This window comes from Littorina saxatilis, linkage group LG3, assembly GCF_037325665.1.
Source record: "Littorina saxatilis isolate snail1 linkage group LG3, US_GU_Lsax_2.0, whole genome shotgun sequence".
NCBI lineage: Eukaryota > Metazoa > Mollusca > Gastropoda > Littorinimorpha > Littorinidae > Littorina > Littorina saxatilis.
In genome coordinates, this window is record NC_090247.1 from 4,592,608 (window position 1) to 4,609,938 (window position 17,331).

Below are 17,331 nucleotides of genomic sequence, written 5' to 3' on the forward strand. Positions count from 1 at the left end.
ACTCTTTAGTGAGGTTAATGATCTTATTACAGACGGAATGGAGTTCCACACCATAGCGCCAGAGAAGGCTTGACTAGTTTTGAACAAATCAATCCTGGGTATTGGTGGTAGAAAATTGATAGACCCGTACCTTTCGGTGACTCTGTGAAATAGGTCCTGAATATAGATGGGCACTTCTCCATGATATACTTTATACATCATTACAGTCTTATTAAACTGTAACTGTTTAACTAGCGGCAGGTAGTTTAGATTCTTTAACTTCAAATCAGCTGATAATTGTGGACCATTTAACATGATTTTAGCTGCCCGACGATGTAGAGAGTTTAATTTTTTCATGTGAATATCAGAGACGCCATCCCAAAGAGTTGATGCGTAATTAATATGGGATAAGATGTGGGCATGATAAAATAGTTTTAGTGTTGCGATATCGACATATTGCTTTAACTTTGATAGCAGAAACAAATTCTTGGATACTTTTTGACAAATATAATGTACATGAGATTGCCATTTTAATTCTTGATCGACTATCACACCCAAAACACGATGTTCCGTTACCTGCTGAACAGGTTGTGATTCCAGAGAAAGATTTAACTTAAGAGGTCGTGACTGGTGTTTTTGTCTTGTTGTAATAATCATGCTTTTTGTCTTTCCTGGGTGCACTATCATACAATTCTGGTTACACCAACTGTTGACTTCATTCAGACTAGACTGTAAGGAAATTTCAATTTCTTGAACAGTCCTACAGCTTGTGTGAAGCGTCGAATCATCTGCAAAAAATTCCGTTTTAACTTTGGAATTAGATATATGAAGGGGGAGGTCATTAATGAATACACAAAACAAGATAGGCCCTAAAACTGACCCCTGGGGGACTCCACTCTTTAAACATCCTTTGGGAGATGTTTTACCGTTTATAGAAACATACTGTGTTCTGTTGACAAGATATGATTTAAAGAATGAACACGTTGCGGGATTGTTCACGTACAATGCGAGTTTATGTAAAAGTAATGTGTGATCTACAAGATCAAAAGCTTTCTTAAAATCAAGAAATACAGCCCCTGATATGTCCGAACGATTAATTGCCGATAGCCAGTTATCACATAGTGATGAAAGAGCTGTACTACAGGAATGTTTCGGACGAAACCCAGATTGAAAGTTGTGAAATAATTTGTACCTTTCCATGTAGTTCAGAAGATTCTTCTGGATGTGCTTCTCTAAAGGCTTTGATAAAATAGGAAGCAATGAAATTGGCCTGAAGTTATTAGGGTCAGACACATCTTTATTTTTAGGAAGTGGAACGACCTTTGCCGTTTTAAATGCATCAGGAAAAATATTTTGTTCAATGCAAAGATTATACACATATGTTAGGGATTCCACTATGTACGGTAGGGCTAATTTAAGCAACGACGGGGGGATTTTGTCAGGCCCCATGGATTTATTATTCTGAAGGTTTTCTATAAATTTTCCAACTTCATGTACGGCAATAGTTGGGATAGAGAATGAATCTTGTGATTTCAATTTATGACTACAAAATTCTTTTAGTCTAAACAACAGGGTGTCCCCACCCTCGACTTCTTCATTTACATTTTTAGATTGTTTCAATCGATCAGCCAAACACAGAAAGTGCTCATTGAATTTGTCAGGAGAAATGGCGCTATTTAATCTGCTATTTCTTCTCTGGGATTTACCTAACACTTCATTTATGGCTTGCCAAAGCGTGGCAACATCTTTTTTGTCTTCAACCAATTTATGAAAATGATTACTTTTAGCCTGGCGTACTAACTCGGTAACTCTATTGCGTTGTGCTTTAAATTCTGATTTCCTTTGATTTTCCTTAAAAAAATCACGTAGTGCCATAGCTTCTACAATCTCAGGAGTAAGCCATGGTGGTAATGTAGGGGATTTTACTCGGTGTTGCCTCAGAGGGGCATGTTTGTCAACAATCGGGTAGAGTATACGTGAGAAACAATTAAGCGCCTCCTCAGCCTCAGTACAATTAAACACATCATGGAACGGAGCTGAAGATAAGTCCATGAAAAACTTAGACTCGTGAAATTTTTTAAAGCTCCGATATTCGATGGTTGTGTGTCCTTTTTTATGACATTTTGGGATTATATAGTTCCATGAGCAGCAAGTCACGTAATGATCACTAATGCCAGAATTAACCACATTAACATTCGAAACCATTGTTTTGTTATCCGTGTATATATGGTCAATTAATGTCGCTGTTGATGCAGTTATTCTTGTTGACGTTTCAACTAGTTGTTGAAGGCCAAAGAGGGACAAAGTTGTGCACCAAGCTGTCTGTGAGACAGAGATTGAGAGACACAAGTCAAACAGTTAACAGATAGAAAAGGTCAGACAACTTTATTTTCATTTTCTACCAGGTGAGCTCAGAGAGAGAGGACCTCTTGGATCATCCGCTGGTGACGTCACTGCTCCATCACAAGTGGAACACCTTTGGACGCTTCTTCTACTACCTGTCCATGTTCATCTACTGCATCTTCCTCACCTTCCTCACTGGATACATCGTGCAGACTGACCCCCCTCAAGCCTTGTAAGTAAAAATACTTTTGTTTCACCTCATTTTCATTTTAATTACTTTTTTTCATCGATGTGAAATCGGGTCGCTTCATCCAGGTGGAAAGCTAGCAGCAGCAGAGTAGCGCTAACCAGGTGTGTGCGTGTTTAGGTGTAATCAAAAACCTTCACTTATGGCAGAATGACCCAGGTCTGTTACGTACGTGGTGGCACGGGGGCGGAACATGGATAGCATATGTCTGAGTCTGCACATAAAGTTGACCCGTGTCCGTCCTGGCACGGATTCGAACCTGTGATCCTGATCACAAGTCCAGTGCTCTATCAACTGAGCTATCGGGCACCTGTGGTACTAACGTTGTTGGCTCACGTAAGTGTAGCCTATGCGATCATAACTTTGTCTGTCTGTGCGTTTGTGCGTGTGTGTGTGTGTGTTTGTGCGTGCGTGTGTGTGTATGTCTGTGGTAGAAACTCTAACATTTGAAGACGTCACATTACATTGACGTCACATTATGACGTAAGAGGGTTAGACGTCACGCGAAGGAAGTACTGAAAGTCTCGGTCATTATTATTTTGAGCGCGCCGAGACTAGTTGGCAGTCGTGTCCTGTAAGTAGGCTACATGCAGACAGACAGATCTAGATCTAGTGTCTCGCTTTCTTGCACAGTTTCACCTATGCTCTTTCTGTGTGTGTGTGTGTGTGTGTGTGTGTGTGTATGTGTGTGTGTGTGTGTGTGTGTGTGTGTGTGTGTGTGTGTGTGTGTGTGTATGTGTGACGGAGTGATTGAGTTTGTGTTACTGTTTGTCGATTTCTTACGTGAGCCTTGATGGCTTCGCCTCTTGTTTTTTTATAGGGTGGTTTTGTTTATTTGTATCCGAGCATTTTGGAACATTTTTCTCTCTCGTTTCTTTGCTTTTCCGTGTGTTACGCGGGTTGACATGTGCATGTTTTTGTTTTATCTCAGCAATGCGTCAGACCGTTTAGCCATTGAGGACAACAGCTGTGACAACTTGTACTTTCCGAAGAGTCAAAAAGTCTTCTCCAAGATCGGTACTTACATCATCATCGCCCTAGCTGCCTTCAACCTTCTCAAAGAGGCAAGTCAATTCCACTTTCCAGTCAAAACACTGTGTAACCTTCACAATGTTCTGTTATGAAGTCCTTCTTTTTTGTGAAAAATCACATGAGAACGAGAGCTGGGAGAGTGAGACAATCATGAATCAAAACACATTACTTCGGACTTTAGCTTTACATGTAAATGAATGGCGTTGTTTACGGAAACACCACTTGCCTTGCGGCATTCGTGGTGGTGTGCAGGAATGTGTCCGTTGACAAACTGAAATACAATAACATTGATGACTTGTAACTTTAGGTCAAAACCGGTGTAGGATCCGGTCCGGTCCCCCCTCTGAAGTAGTCCCCCGGGGGACCAATTCGTGGCAAAAACTGCTCTATAATGGTCCCCCCCTTAGACATCCAGCCTCGTTGTTCTTAGGCATTCAAGCCATTTTCAATCTATATCTTCGTCCGGTATTATGTAGTGCACAGACGGCAATCTCTTTGTTTGACTATATTTTGCAGAAAATAAAATAGATCTGATTTATAATGCCGTTCAAAAGAAAAATGACATGAAATAAAATGAATAATAAATAAATACTGATAAGAAGAAATGAAACCAGTCTCTGATTCTTTCCTTTCTTTTCTCTAAAATTGCTGGTAACATTACTAACATTGTAACAAGAAAAACGAGGCTGGATGTATGTCTAAGGGGGGACCATTATAGAGCAGTTTTTGCCACGAATTGGTCCCCCGGGGGACTACTTCAGAGGGGGGACCGGACCGGATTACACCGGGAATTGGTGCTCCACCAAAGCAGTTCGAAGGAGAGGGTTTCAATAGACACATTCCGGAAATTACTCTGTCGGGTTTGTATGTGTGGTGAAAGAGTGAGTACCCTTGCAGGTTTTCGAGGACAAATAACGTCACGTGACATTTTAGGCCAGTCGCTATAGCGAGTGGTGTACGTGTCTCAAACACGGGAACAAGAACCGCGTACCAATTATTTGTCCTCAGAAAAGCAAAGGTACTCACTCTTACACAACACATACACACCCGAATGAGTTATTATCGTCTATTGGAATTTGAGAGGGTGTCAAATAAGCTTACCCGTTGATGACAGAGCATTTTCAATGGAAGCGTATGAATGTATGATCGGAATCTGAGAGGGTATCCACTACCAGTTGATGGCAGCATTTTCAAATGGAAGCGTATGAATGTATAATCATAATCGGAATCTGAGAGGGTGTCCAGTACCCGTTGATGACAGAGCATTTTCAAATAGAAGCGTATGAATGTATGATCGGAATCTGAGAGGTTATCCAATACCCGTTGATGACAGCATTTTCAAATGGAAGCGTATGAATGTATATTCGGAATCTGAGAGGGTGTCCAATACCCGTTGATAACTGAGCACTTTTCAAATGGAAGCGTATGAATATATAATCGGAATCTGAGAGGGTGTCCACTACCCGTTGATAACTGAGCACTTTTCAAATGGAAGCGTATGAATATATAATCGGAATCTGAGAGGTTATCCAATACCCGTTGATGACAGCATTTTTAAATGGAAGCGTATGAATGTATATTCGGAATCTGAGAGGGTGTCAAGTACCCGTTGATAACTGAGTATTTTCAAATGGAAGCGTATGAACGCACAATTCGAATTTGAGAAGGTGTCCAATACCCGTTGATGACAGCATTTTCAAATGGAAGCGTATGAATGTATAATCGGAATCTGAGAGATTGTCCAATACCCGTTGATGACAGCATTTTCAAATGGAAACGGATGAATGTATTATCGGAATCTAAGAGAGTGTCCAATACCCGTTGATGACAGCATTTTCAAATGGAAGCGTATGAATGTATGATTGATACAGCACAGTACTGTTCATGACTGTTGGCTTGTCTCTGTACGGTGTTTAGCTGACCCAGATCTACCAGGCCAAGCTGGCCTACCTGGGCTGGATCAACCTAGTTGAGTGGACGACTTACGTCACAGCCTTGCTGCTGGTCATCGATTTCAACGAGTGTCAGAGGACGACAGGCTACAGACAGGTAAGCTCGGATCATCTTCCTTGTCGGTACATCTGCTGAAGGAACATTAAAACCCAAAAACCAACCAACCATCCTTCTCGGTGTAAACTTCATGTCAAGCACAGATCCATCAAAACTGTTATGTGTGGGAATATGATAAACAGTTGGAAGTAAGCTCTCTAAATCCATACGACATATGTAGTGGAGTAAGTGAGAGTTATCCGGCACCTGTCTCCTGGCACGTGAGAAAATAACGAGCATTGAAATGAACAAGCGACTTACATCCTCATCGTATTCGTGGAGGAGCATACAATTCTCTTACAAGGATGTGAATGTATTAGGGCTGGACCCAGTGTATGAGAGGGAGGAGCATACAATTCTCTTACAAGGATGTGAATGTATTAGGGCTGGACCCAGTGTATGAGAGGGAGGAGCATACAATTCTCTTACAAGGATGTGAATGTATTAGGGCTGGACCCAGTGTATGAGAGGGAGGAGCATACAATTCTCTTACAAGGATGTGAATGTATTAGGGCTGGACCCAGTGTATGAGAGGGAGGAGCATACAATTCTCTTACAAGGATGTGAATGTATTAGGGCTGGACACAGTGTATGAGAGGGAGGAGCATACAATTCTCTTACAAGGATGTGAATGTATTAGGGCTGGACCAAGTGTATGAGAGGGAGGAGCATACAATTCTCTTACAAGGATGTGAATGTATCAGGGCTGGACCCAGTGTATGAGAGGGAGGGGCTTCCAAAATAAGGCACGGGTGATGTGGCTGTTGAAATGTAGCATCATAAATGAGTATTTTGGGTCTCTCCTTGAGGTAATCAACAAAACAAAGAAGGTACATTTGCCGGGTAAAGGGGGGAGGGGTCTACCGAAAACTAGCCCACCCCCCCCCCCCCCCGGTCCCATATTTCCAGCCCTGATTATGATTTTATTTCTTGTCAATTCAAAACACTTCATGTACTACCAACATCTTAGGATACGCACTATATTATGACCTGGTATCAAATGCATTCAAATCACCCGCAACACTACTGGCAAAACTCTTGATTAAAGGCACCGTTCTCCCCGTGTAAACAGTTCCATTTATTATCTCAGATCTGCCTAGGTTTTTCCTTGTGTTTAGGCTATCCCTCCCTTTGGACAAATACCAAAATTCAACAGCCTGGCTGCTTTCTGTGCTGAGTGGGAGTTTTGAATGAATTAATTTCACAGATTGCCACTATAGTTTCCCTTCCGTTTCATAAAAAACCCACTTCGCACAAAAATCTCATAGTTTCTTGATTGTCGGTATGTATCCACGTGGGGGGTATGTTGTTATCTCATGTGAAATCCTGCATGACCAGATCCGAATAGACGAACTCCGAAATTAACTCCGTCGGGTTTGTGTGCGTTGTGAAAGAGTGACCTTTTATTTCAAAACCCGTCCACGTGTTTCCGACACACCCCTCGCTAGTGGTAGGCCCCTCCAATGTTTGGGTGGCCGAGTGGTAACGCACTTTCGCTCGGAAGCGAGAGGTTACGAGTTCGACCCTGGGTCAGGGCGTTAGCAATGTTCTCTCCCCTTTCCTAACCTAGGTTGTGGGTTCAAGTGCTAGTCTTTCGGATGAGACGAAAAACCGAGGTCCCTTCGTGTACACTACATTGGGGTGTGCACGTTAAAGATCCCACGATTGACAAAAGGGTCTTTCCTGGCAAAATTGTATAGGCATAGATAAAAAAAAAATTCCACCAAAATACCCGTGTGACTTGGAATAATAGGCCGTGAAAAGTAGGATATGCGCCGAAATGGCTGCGATCTGCTGGTCGATGTGAATGCGCGATGTGTTGTGTAAAACATTCCATCTCACACGGCATAAATAGATCCCTGCGCCTTGGGTCCGAGTCTGGAGATACGCGCGCGATATATAAGACTTCATCCCCGAGTACGCAGTACTAGGGTCCTGCAGACTTTAATTGTGTGTGTGTGTCTGTCTGTCTCGACTTAACAGCTTATTGCTGGGAAACTACTGGGCGCAGTTCGTTCAAAAGTTGATACACTAACTTGATAATAGGTCCGATTGATCGTATTAAAACTTCATAATGTTACCTGGGACCTAAATGCGAAATATTCCACCAAAACGACTCTTAACGGGGGGAGTTTTTGCGGTGGGAGGCTGTTCGTTTTGCGAACAGCCAGTCACTGAACTAAAGGGGAGACTTGGGCGGCCTGAGCCGAACACGTCACGCAGTGACGAGAAAAGCATGATTTGCAAGCCAGACAACGGGTGGGGATATGGTCTCGGCAAAGAAACTACAATGCAGGGTTTTGGTCTCGGTGAAAGAGAGACAGAGAGCACGAGAGAGTCTATGGCCAAAGTGATCCGGGTTCGATTCCCGGCATGGGCGGTCTATTTTTTTTTAAATTCTTGTTTACTATTGTTTATTATGAACGTTTTAATGTTTTATTTTACTCTAATAGTTTTTTTAATTGTGTAAAATAAATAAATATATATATTTTTTTAATCCAAGTGATCCGGGTTCGATTCCCGGCATGGGCGGTCACATTTTTTTTGTAATTCTTGTTTACTATTGTTTATTATGAACGTTTTAATGTTTTATTTTACTCTAATAATTTGTTTAATTGTGTAAAATAAATAAATAATTTTTTTTTTAAATCCACGTGCACAAGACAAAAACTTTCATACTGGGGGAGCGAGCCAGTCTGAAGAGTACTCGGGTCCAGCGCCAGCGTTTTTTATTACAAAAGCATAGAGGTTTTAGGTAAAGCCTAATCTTACAACCTGTCCCTTATACAAACACTTAAAACAGACGCACGTTACATGGCATAAGAAAAGAAATAAAGGTTGTGCAAGAAAGGGTCACTCTTCCCGGTGTAACACGAGAACATTACTCCCACGAGATTTTTACTCCGGAGTAAAAATTTCGAACGAAAATGTTACTCCCTTTACGAAAAAAGCACTCCCCCATTACACGAGAAAATTACTCCCCAGGACAGGTGAGGTCCGAGTGAACATTTCGTACACAAATGTTACTCCCCTGACGAATAAATAACGAATAAATTACTTCACCCTAACACGAGCAATTTAACTATCCATGCCAGGTGTACGAAATTCTTACTCCCTTGTCCCCTGTTAGTCTTGGTGGTGGAAGGGGTGGATGGAGGGTAGCGCCACATTCGTTTGCGCAAGATCACAATATTGGCATTATCCCTTCGCCCGCATCCCATTTTCGCGTACGAGATTTTTACTGGAAGTAAAAACAAGTCGCGTAAGGCGAAATTACTACATTTAGTCAAGCTGTGGAACTCACAGAATGAAACTGAACGTAGTCCGCCGCTAGTGCAAAAGGTAGTGAAAGTAACGAGCCTGTTCAGCGCAGTAGCGGTTGCGCTGTGCTGCATAGCACGCTTTACTGTACCTCTCTTCTTTTTATATTTAGTCAAGTTTTGACTAAATATTTTAACATCGAGGGGGAATCGAAACGAGGGTCGTGGTGTATGTGCGTGCGTGTGTGTGTGTGTATGTGTGTGTGTGTGTGTGTGCGTGTAGAGCAATTCAGACCAAACTACTGGACCGATCTTTATGAAATTTGACATGAGAGTTCCTGGGATTGATATCCCCATACGTTTTTTTCATTTTTTTGATAAATGTCTTTGATGACGTCATATCCGGCTTTTCGTGAAAGTTGAGGCGGCACTGTCACGCCCTCATTTTTCAACCAAATTGGTTGAAATTTTGGTCAAGTAATCTTCGACGAAGCCCGGGGTTCGGTATTGCATTTCAGCTTGGTGGCTTAAAAATTAATTAAAAATCTGAAAATTGTAAAAAAAAAAAAAAAATTTATAAAACGATCCAAATTTACGTTTATCTTATTCTCCATCATTTGCTGATTCCAAAAACATATAAATATGTTATATTCGGATTAAAAACAAGCTCTGAAAATTAAATATATAAAAATTATTATCAAAATTAAATTGTCCAAATCAATTTAAAAACACGTTCATCTTATTCCTTGTCGGTTCCTGATTCCAAAAACATATAGATATGATATGTTTGGATTAAAAACACGCTCAGAAAGTTAAAACAAAGAGAGGTACAGAAAAGCGTGCTATCCTTCTTAGCGCAACTACTACCCCGCTCTTCTTGTCAATTTCACTGCCTTTGCCATGAGCGGTGGACTGACGATGCTACGAGTATACGGTCTTGCTGAAAAATGGCAGCTACTTGACTAAATATTGTATTTTCGCCTTACGCGACTTGTTAACTTTCTGAGCGTGTTTTTAATCCAAACATATCATATCTATATGTTTTTGGAATCAGGAACCAACAAGGAATAAGATGAAATAGTTTTTAAAACGATTTCGGAAATTTAATTTTGATCATAATTTTTATATTTTTAATTTTCAGAGCTTGTTTTTAATCCAAATATAACATATGTATATGTTTTTGAAATCAGAAAATGACGAAGAATAAGATGAAATTGTTTTTGGATCGTTTAATAAAAAAATAATTTTAATTACAAGTTTCCGATTTTTAATGACCAAACTCACTCATTAGTTTTTAAGCCACCAAGCTGAAATGCAATACCAAACCCCGGCCTTCGTCGAAAATTGCTTTGCCAAAATTTCAATCAATTTAATGGAAAAATGAGGGTGTGACAGTGCCGCCTCAACTTTTACAAAAAGCCGGATATGACGTCATCAAAGGTATTTATCGAAAAAAAGAAAAAAAGGTCCGGGGATATCATACCCAGGAACTCTCATGTCAAATTTCATAAAGATCGGTCCAGTAGTTTAGTCTGAATCGCTCTACACACACACACAGACAGACAGACACACACACACACACACACACACACACACACACACACACACACACACACACACACACACACACACACACACATACAATACGACCCTCGTCTCGATTCCCCCCCTCTATGTTAAAACATTTAGTCAAAACTTGAATAAATGTAAAAATGGGGAGTCAAAATTTCCTGGAGGGAGTAATTTTTTCGTGCCTTGGGGAGTTCTTTTCTCCTACGAAAGCTGTACTCGGAGTAAGAATTTCGAACAGCGTCTATTACACCAGTGTTTTCTATTCAACAGGAGTGGCAGTGGTCGATTGGAGCGGTCTCCGTGTTCTTAGCCTGGATCAACCTGGTGCTCTTCATCCAGAAGTTTCCACAGCTAGGCATCTATGTAGTCATGTTCGCTGACGTCCTCAACACCTTCGCCCGGTTCTTCGTCGTCTTCTTTCTCTTCATCGTCGCTTTTGCTCTGGCTTTTTATGTGCTGTTACAGGAACAGGTAAGAGAGAACTCGAACTTTGTCCGTCTAACTATCCTTCTTGTGACTCTGCTGGTCTGTCTTGCTGTTAGTGTGCGGTTTAGTATTACTGTCAGAGAGAGAGAGAGAGAGAGAGAGAGAGAGAGAGAGAGAGAGAGAGAGAGAGAGACAGAGAGAGAGACAGAGACAGAGAGAGAGAGACATAGAGACAGAGACAGACAGAGAGAGAGGCAGCAAGCCACCCAGCCAGACAGACAGACAGATAGGCAGACAAACAGGCAGACAGACAGACAGCCAGACAGCCAGCCAGACAGACAGACAGACAAAACAGACAGACAGACAGAGAGAAGCGATGAGAGGAGAGGGAGAGATAGACAGACAGACAGACAGCCAGCCAGACAGAGGTGATGGGATCGGGAGAAGAGTGATAGAGAGCGAGCGCGTGTGTCTGTGGATATTTGTGCATGTGTGTTCGTCTATCTGTACCTTTGTCTTTCAAAACGTTCAGAAAATGTTTACCAACGGTAACCATCCACAATAAATCTCGTTGACCTTCCCTCCACAGGTAGCCTTCTCCACCGTACCCAAGTCGCTGATAAAAACCTCTGTGATGATGATCGGAGAGTTCGATTTTGATAACGTCTTCAACGACAGCACCAACCCTTTGCACTACAGTGCCGTCAGCTACATCATCTTCATCGCCTTCCTCATCATCATGTCCATCCTCCTCATGAACTTGCTGGTCAGTTTTACTGTCAGATGATCAGTTTTACTGTTAGCGTAGCTGGTCAGTTTTACTGTCAGATGATCAGTTTTACTGTTAGCGTAGCTGGTCAGTTTTACTGTTAGCGTAGCTGGTCAGTTTTACTGTCAGATGATCAGTTTTACTGTTAGCGTAGCTGGTCAGTTTTACTGTCAGATGATCAGTTTTACTGTTAGCGTAGCTGGTCAGTTTTACTGTCAGATGATCAGTTTTACTGTTAGCGTAGCTGGTCAGTTTTACTGTTAAAGTAGCCGGTCAGTCCTACATTTAATGTAGTTTGTCAGTATTACTGTTAATGTAGTTTGTCAGTATTACTGTTAATGTAGTTTGTCAGTATTACTGTTAATGTAGTTTGTCATTATTACTGTTGAAATAGTTGGCCAGTCTTACTGTTAGTATAGCCGGTCTGTCTTGCTTCAAGTACGGCAGTTTAATCTCACATTTAGCTTAGCTGGCGAGTCTTGCTGTTAGTGAATGTTACAGCTAATGGACTGTTGTGTAAATGATCAGGTCGGTTTAGCCGTTGACGACATCAAAGGAGTACTGGAAAAGGCTGCACTCAAGCGTTTGGCAATGCAGGTCAGTAAAAGTGTAACCAATAGTAAATATGCATTAGGCAGCCCCACAGCGTAACTTTTGAGGAAAAATATATCATCCTGCGAACAAGGATTTGCTTGGAGTTACGAGGAACAATTATTTTTTTTCGTAAATTCAAGAAAATGCTTCCACTGGTGATCTGTTCTCTTGCAACACTGTCCAAGTTCGCATTGCAGTAGAAAAACAATACTGGAGAAGACCTCCGCAAAGTAAACATAATTCCTCACGTTCGCTGCTCATAAATGCTCTCTTCGCAACCATGTTCGCTGTTCAGAAATGCTCTCTCCAAAAGCACGTTGGATGTTCATTAATGCTATTTTCACAAACACATGCGCTATTCATAAATTGCAGACACGTTCGCTGTTCATAAATGCTATCCTCACAAACACGTTCGCTGTTCATTAATGCACTCTTCCTAAACAAATTCACTTTTCGTTATTGCTGGTTGTCCAAACACGTTCACTTTTCATTATTGCTCTCTTCTCAAACACTATTTCTGTTCATAAATGCTCTCTTCAAAAACAAGTTCGCTGTTCAGAAATGCTCTCTCTACAAACACATTCGCTGTTCATTGGTACTCTCTTCCCAAACACATTCGCTGTTCATTGGTACTCTCTTCCCAAACACATTCGCTGTTCATTGGTACTCTCTTCCCAAACACATTCGCTGTTCATTGGTACTCTCTTCCCAAACACATTCGCTGTTCATTGGTACTCTCTTCCCAAACACACTCACTTTTCATTGTTGCTCGTTGTCAATTTGTCGCTGTTTATTCTTGCTATATGCGTACACGGACTCTTCAAAACTTGGTCCATTTTCAGGTGGAGCTGGCACTGGACGTAGAAAGAGTCATCCCGGACTTTCTACGTCGCAAGGCCTACGTCAAGAAGAGGACAATCAGACCCAATCGTTTGATTGGCAATCCTATCGCCAGGCTGTTCATGACCAGGCGAGGTCTCACTTCCAAGGCACTTCAGGCCCATCTCAACTATGAACTGGTACGTTGAACATAATATTATACATGTCGTATTTAAAGCCATACGATACCGATTCAAGAAGAAAACAACAAGAACTCTCTTTTTGATCTTCTATTTTGAAGTGAAGTCTCTGACGTCAAAAGCAATACAAAGTTTGAACACTTTTGCATGTATTTACAAACCCAAACACAGTTGATTAAGACAGTACACTTTTCTCCCGTTGTTGCATTAGTAAACCTATATTCTTTCACTAATTATGTATTCATGTAATGAGTTTTTACTAGTAGATTATAGTCCCTCTTTAGGGCGAGGACCAGATGCAAAAAAGTATACCCATAATAATGCTCATTCTGTTGCAATCGTAAAATAAAGAATTGTCATTGTCATTTCCATTGTCATTGTCTTTGTCATTGTCATTGTCATCGTCATCGTCACTGTCACTGTCACTGTCATTGTCATTGTCACTGTCATTGTCACTGTCATTGTTACTGTCTTTGTCACTGTCATTGTCACTGTTATTGTCACTGTCTTTGTCATTGTTATTGTCTGTGTCATTGTCACTGTCACTGTCACTGTCACTGTCTTTGTCACTGTCACTGTCATTGTCTTTGTCATTGTGACTGTCATTGTCATTGCCATTGTCACTGTTACTGTCTTTGTTACTGTCACTGTCATTGTCATTGTCACTGTCACTGTCATTGTCTTTGTCATTGTCACTGTCATTGTCATTGTCATTGTCACTGTCACTGTCATTGTCATTGTCATTGTCACTGTCACTGTCATTGTCATTGTCATTGTCATTGTCACTGTCATTGTCATTGTCATTGTCACTGTCATTGTCATTGTCATTGTTACAGACGGAGATGGAGCAGGTGCAGGAGAACCAGGACAAGGTGCAGGGCGACGTCAAGAAGCTGAAGAGGAGCGTCAAGGACCTAAAGGAGACCAACCAGCGCATTGAGTCCATGTTGCGCGCCGTCCTCCGTCACGGCAACATCGACTGGCAGGACGAGGACTACCAGGAGGAGGACGAGGTGGAGCAGATCAAGGCGGGACTCAGCTACTAGGCGATACAAACAGTGACTGAGCGATACAAGGCGGGACTCAGCTACTAGGTGATACAAACAGTTACTGAGCGATACAAGGCGGGACTCAGCTACTAGGCGATACAAACAGTTACTGAGCGATACAAGGCGGGACTCAGCTACTAGGTGATACAAACAGTTACTGAGCGGTAAGAGGCGCGACTCAGCTACTAGGTGATACAAACTGTTACTGAGCGATACAAGGCGGGACTCAGCTACTATTTGATACAAACAGTTACTGAGCGATACAAGGCGCGACTCAGCTACTAGGTGATACAAACAGTTACTGAGCGATACAAGGCGGGACTCAGCTACTAGGTGATACAAACAGTCACTGAGCGATACAAGGCGCGACTCAGCTACTAGGTGATACAAACAGTTACTGAGCGATACAAGGCGGGACTCAGCTACTAGGTGATACAAACAGTTACTGAGCGATACAATTAGGCGGGACTGAGCTACTATTTGATACAAACAGTTACTGAGCGATACAAGGCGGGACTCAGCTACAGGTGATACAAACAGTTACTGAGCGATACAAGACAGGACTCAGTTACCAGGTGATACAAACAGTTACTGAGCGATACAAGGCGGGACTCAGCTACTAGGTGATACAAACAGTTACTGAGCGATACAAGACAGGACTCAGTTACCAGGTGATACAAACAGTTACTGAGTGATACAAGGCAGGACTGAGCTACTAAGCGATACAACCAATGACTGAGCGGTACAAGGCGGGACTCAGCTACTAGGTGATACAAACAGTCACTGAGCGATACAAGGCGCGACTCAGCTACTAGGTGATACAAACAGTTACTGAGCGATACAGGGCGCGACTCAGCTACTAGGTGATACAAACCGGCTGTAACTGAGCGATACAAGGCGGGACTCAGCTACTAGGTGATACAAACAGTTACTGATCTTTACAAGACGGGACTCAGCTCCGTTGGCAAGACAGAGCGAGACAATTGATTAGATATTTGTGGCAATAGATGGGGGAGTTTTTAGGCAACAGGCGAAAGATATCTACTAGCCGGATAATGACGGTTTACGTTTTCCACTACGCCGGTGGAGAAGCAGGGGACATCACCCGGCCTTAATTGTTATGTTGTTCCAGGCTAGGTTTTGTCCCTTGTGTGAATTTGTTGCACTTACCAGTAATTCGACGACAACAAATCGTTATGATTGAAAAGCAATCAAAATTCCAACACTGAGGACTCTGTCGTGTATGAGAGAAAAACGCTACTATCTCAGAACTTTTTGTTAAAGTATCTACTGGGCAAAAAATCTGTGATTTTTGTTACTGTGATTAAGCACATTTTCTGTTTCGTTTGTTTGATGTCGTTAAATGTGATGGTGTATGCGTGATTTTGTATACCTCTCTGATCGATCAATTTTGTATACCTCTCTGACTCTCTCTGATCGATCAATTTTGTATACCTCTTTGACTCTCTCTGATCGATCAATTTTGTATACCTCTCTGACTCTCTCTGATCGATCAATTTTGTATACCTCTCTGACTCTCTCTGATCGATCAATTTTGTATACCTCTCTGACTCTCTCTGATCGATCAATTTTGTATACCTCTCTGACTCTCTCTGATCGATCAATTTTGTATACCTCTCTGACTCTCTCTGATCGATCAATTTTGTATACCTCTCTGACTCTCTCTGATCGATCAATTTTGTATACCTCTCTGATCGATCAATTTTGTATACCTCTCTGACTCTCTCTGATCGATCAATTTTGTATACCTCTTTGACTCTCTCTGATCGATCAATTTTGTATACCTCTCTGACTCTCTGATCGATCAATTTTGTATACCTCTCTGACTCTCTGATCGATCAATTTTGTATACCTCTCTGACTCTCTCTGATCGATCAATTTTGTATACCTCTTTGACTCTCTCTGATCGATCAATTTTGTATACCTCTCTGACTCTCTCTGATCGATCAATTTTGTATACCTCTCTGACTCTCTCTGATCGATCAATTTTGCATACGGCAGTCATAGATTTTCCCTTTTTGAAATTTTTCACATTTGTGAACATTTCTGATATTGACTGCGTATAAAAAAAGACCCCGTCTTTTGTGGATTTTGATGGCATGTGTTTTATGTGGCGAGTCGTGTGAATTGTTCGTTTTGTACCTTAATTGTCCTGGTGTATGAAATTGGATATACGTTTAAACTTTGAGTGTTCTTTCGATTAACACACATGCTGAGGATGTTGCACTCGTAAACTCGCTGGTGACATCTGTGAACCCGTATTGACCTATAGGCATTATGTCTGTGTCTACACACACACACACACACACACACACACACACACACACACACACACACACAACACACACACACACACACACACACACGCACAACACACACACAACACACACAACACACACACACACATACTCACACACACACAACACACACAACACACACACAACACACACAACACACACACACACACACACACACACACACACACACACACACACACACAACACACACAACACACACACACACACACACACACACAACACACACACACCACACACACCCCACACACGCAAACACACACACACAAACACACACACACACACAACACACACACACACACACACACACACACACACACACACACACACACACAACACACACACACACACACACACACACACACAACACACACACACACACACACAACACACACACACACACACACACAACACACACACACACACACACACACACACACACACAACACACACACAACACACACAACACACACACACACACACACACACACACACACACACACACACCACACACACACAACACACACACACACACACACACACACACCACACACACACAACACACACACACACACACACACACACACACACACACACACAACACACACACACACACACACACACACACAACACACACACACACACACACACAACAC

The 17,331-nt window shown here is 41.9% G+C and overlaps 1 protein-coding gene across 1 annotated transcript in view; it reads left to right on the forward strand.

The window, feature by feature from the left end:
- The window catches only part of LOC138961462 (transient receptor potential cation channel subfamily A member 1 homolog), a 45,174-nt gene extending 28,454 nt beyond the window's left edge, over window positions 1–16,720 (forward strand). Inside the window, exons 17-24 of the mRNA XM_070333113.1 lie at window positions 2,385–2,554; window positions 3,501–3,633; window positions 5,519–5,650; window positions 10,753–10,953; window positions 11,498–11,674; window positions 12,206–12,274; window positions 13,114–13,290; window positions 14,127–16,720. Coding sequence (XP_070189214.1) covers window positions 2,385–2,554; window positions 3,501–3,633; window positions 5,519–5,650; window positions 10,753–10,953; window positions 11,498–11,674; window positions 12,206–12,274; window positions 13,114–13,290; window positions 14,127–14,336 — 1,269 coding nt within the window. The 3' untranslated portion in view covers window positions 14,337–16,720. The remainder of the gene's footprint in view (window positions 1–2,384; window positions 2,555–3,500; window positions 3,634–5,518; window positions 5,651–10,752; window positions 10,954–11,497; window positions 11,675–12,205; window positions 12,275–13,113; window positions 13,291–14,126) is intronic.
- The last annotated feature ends 611 nt before the right edge of the window (window positions 16,721–17,331 follow it).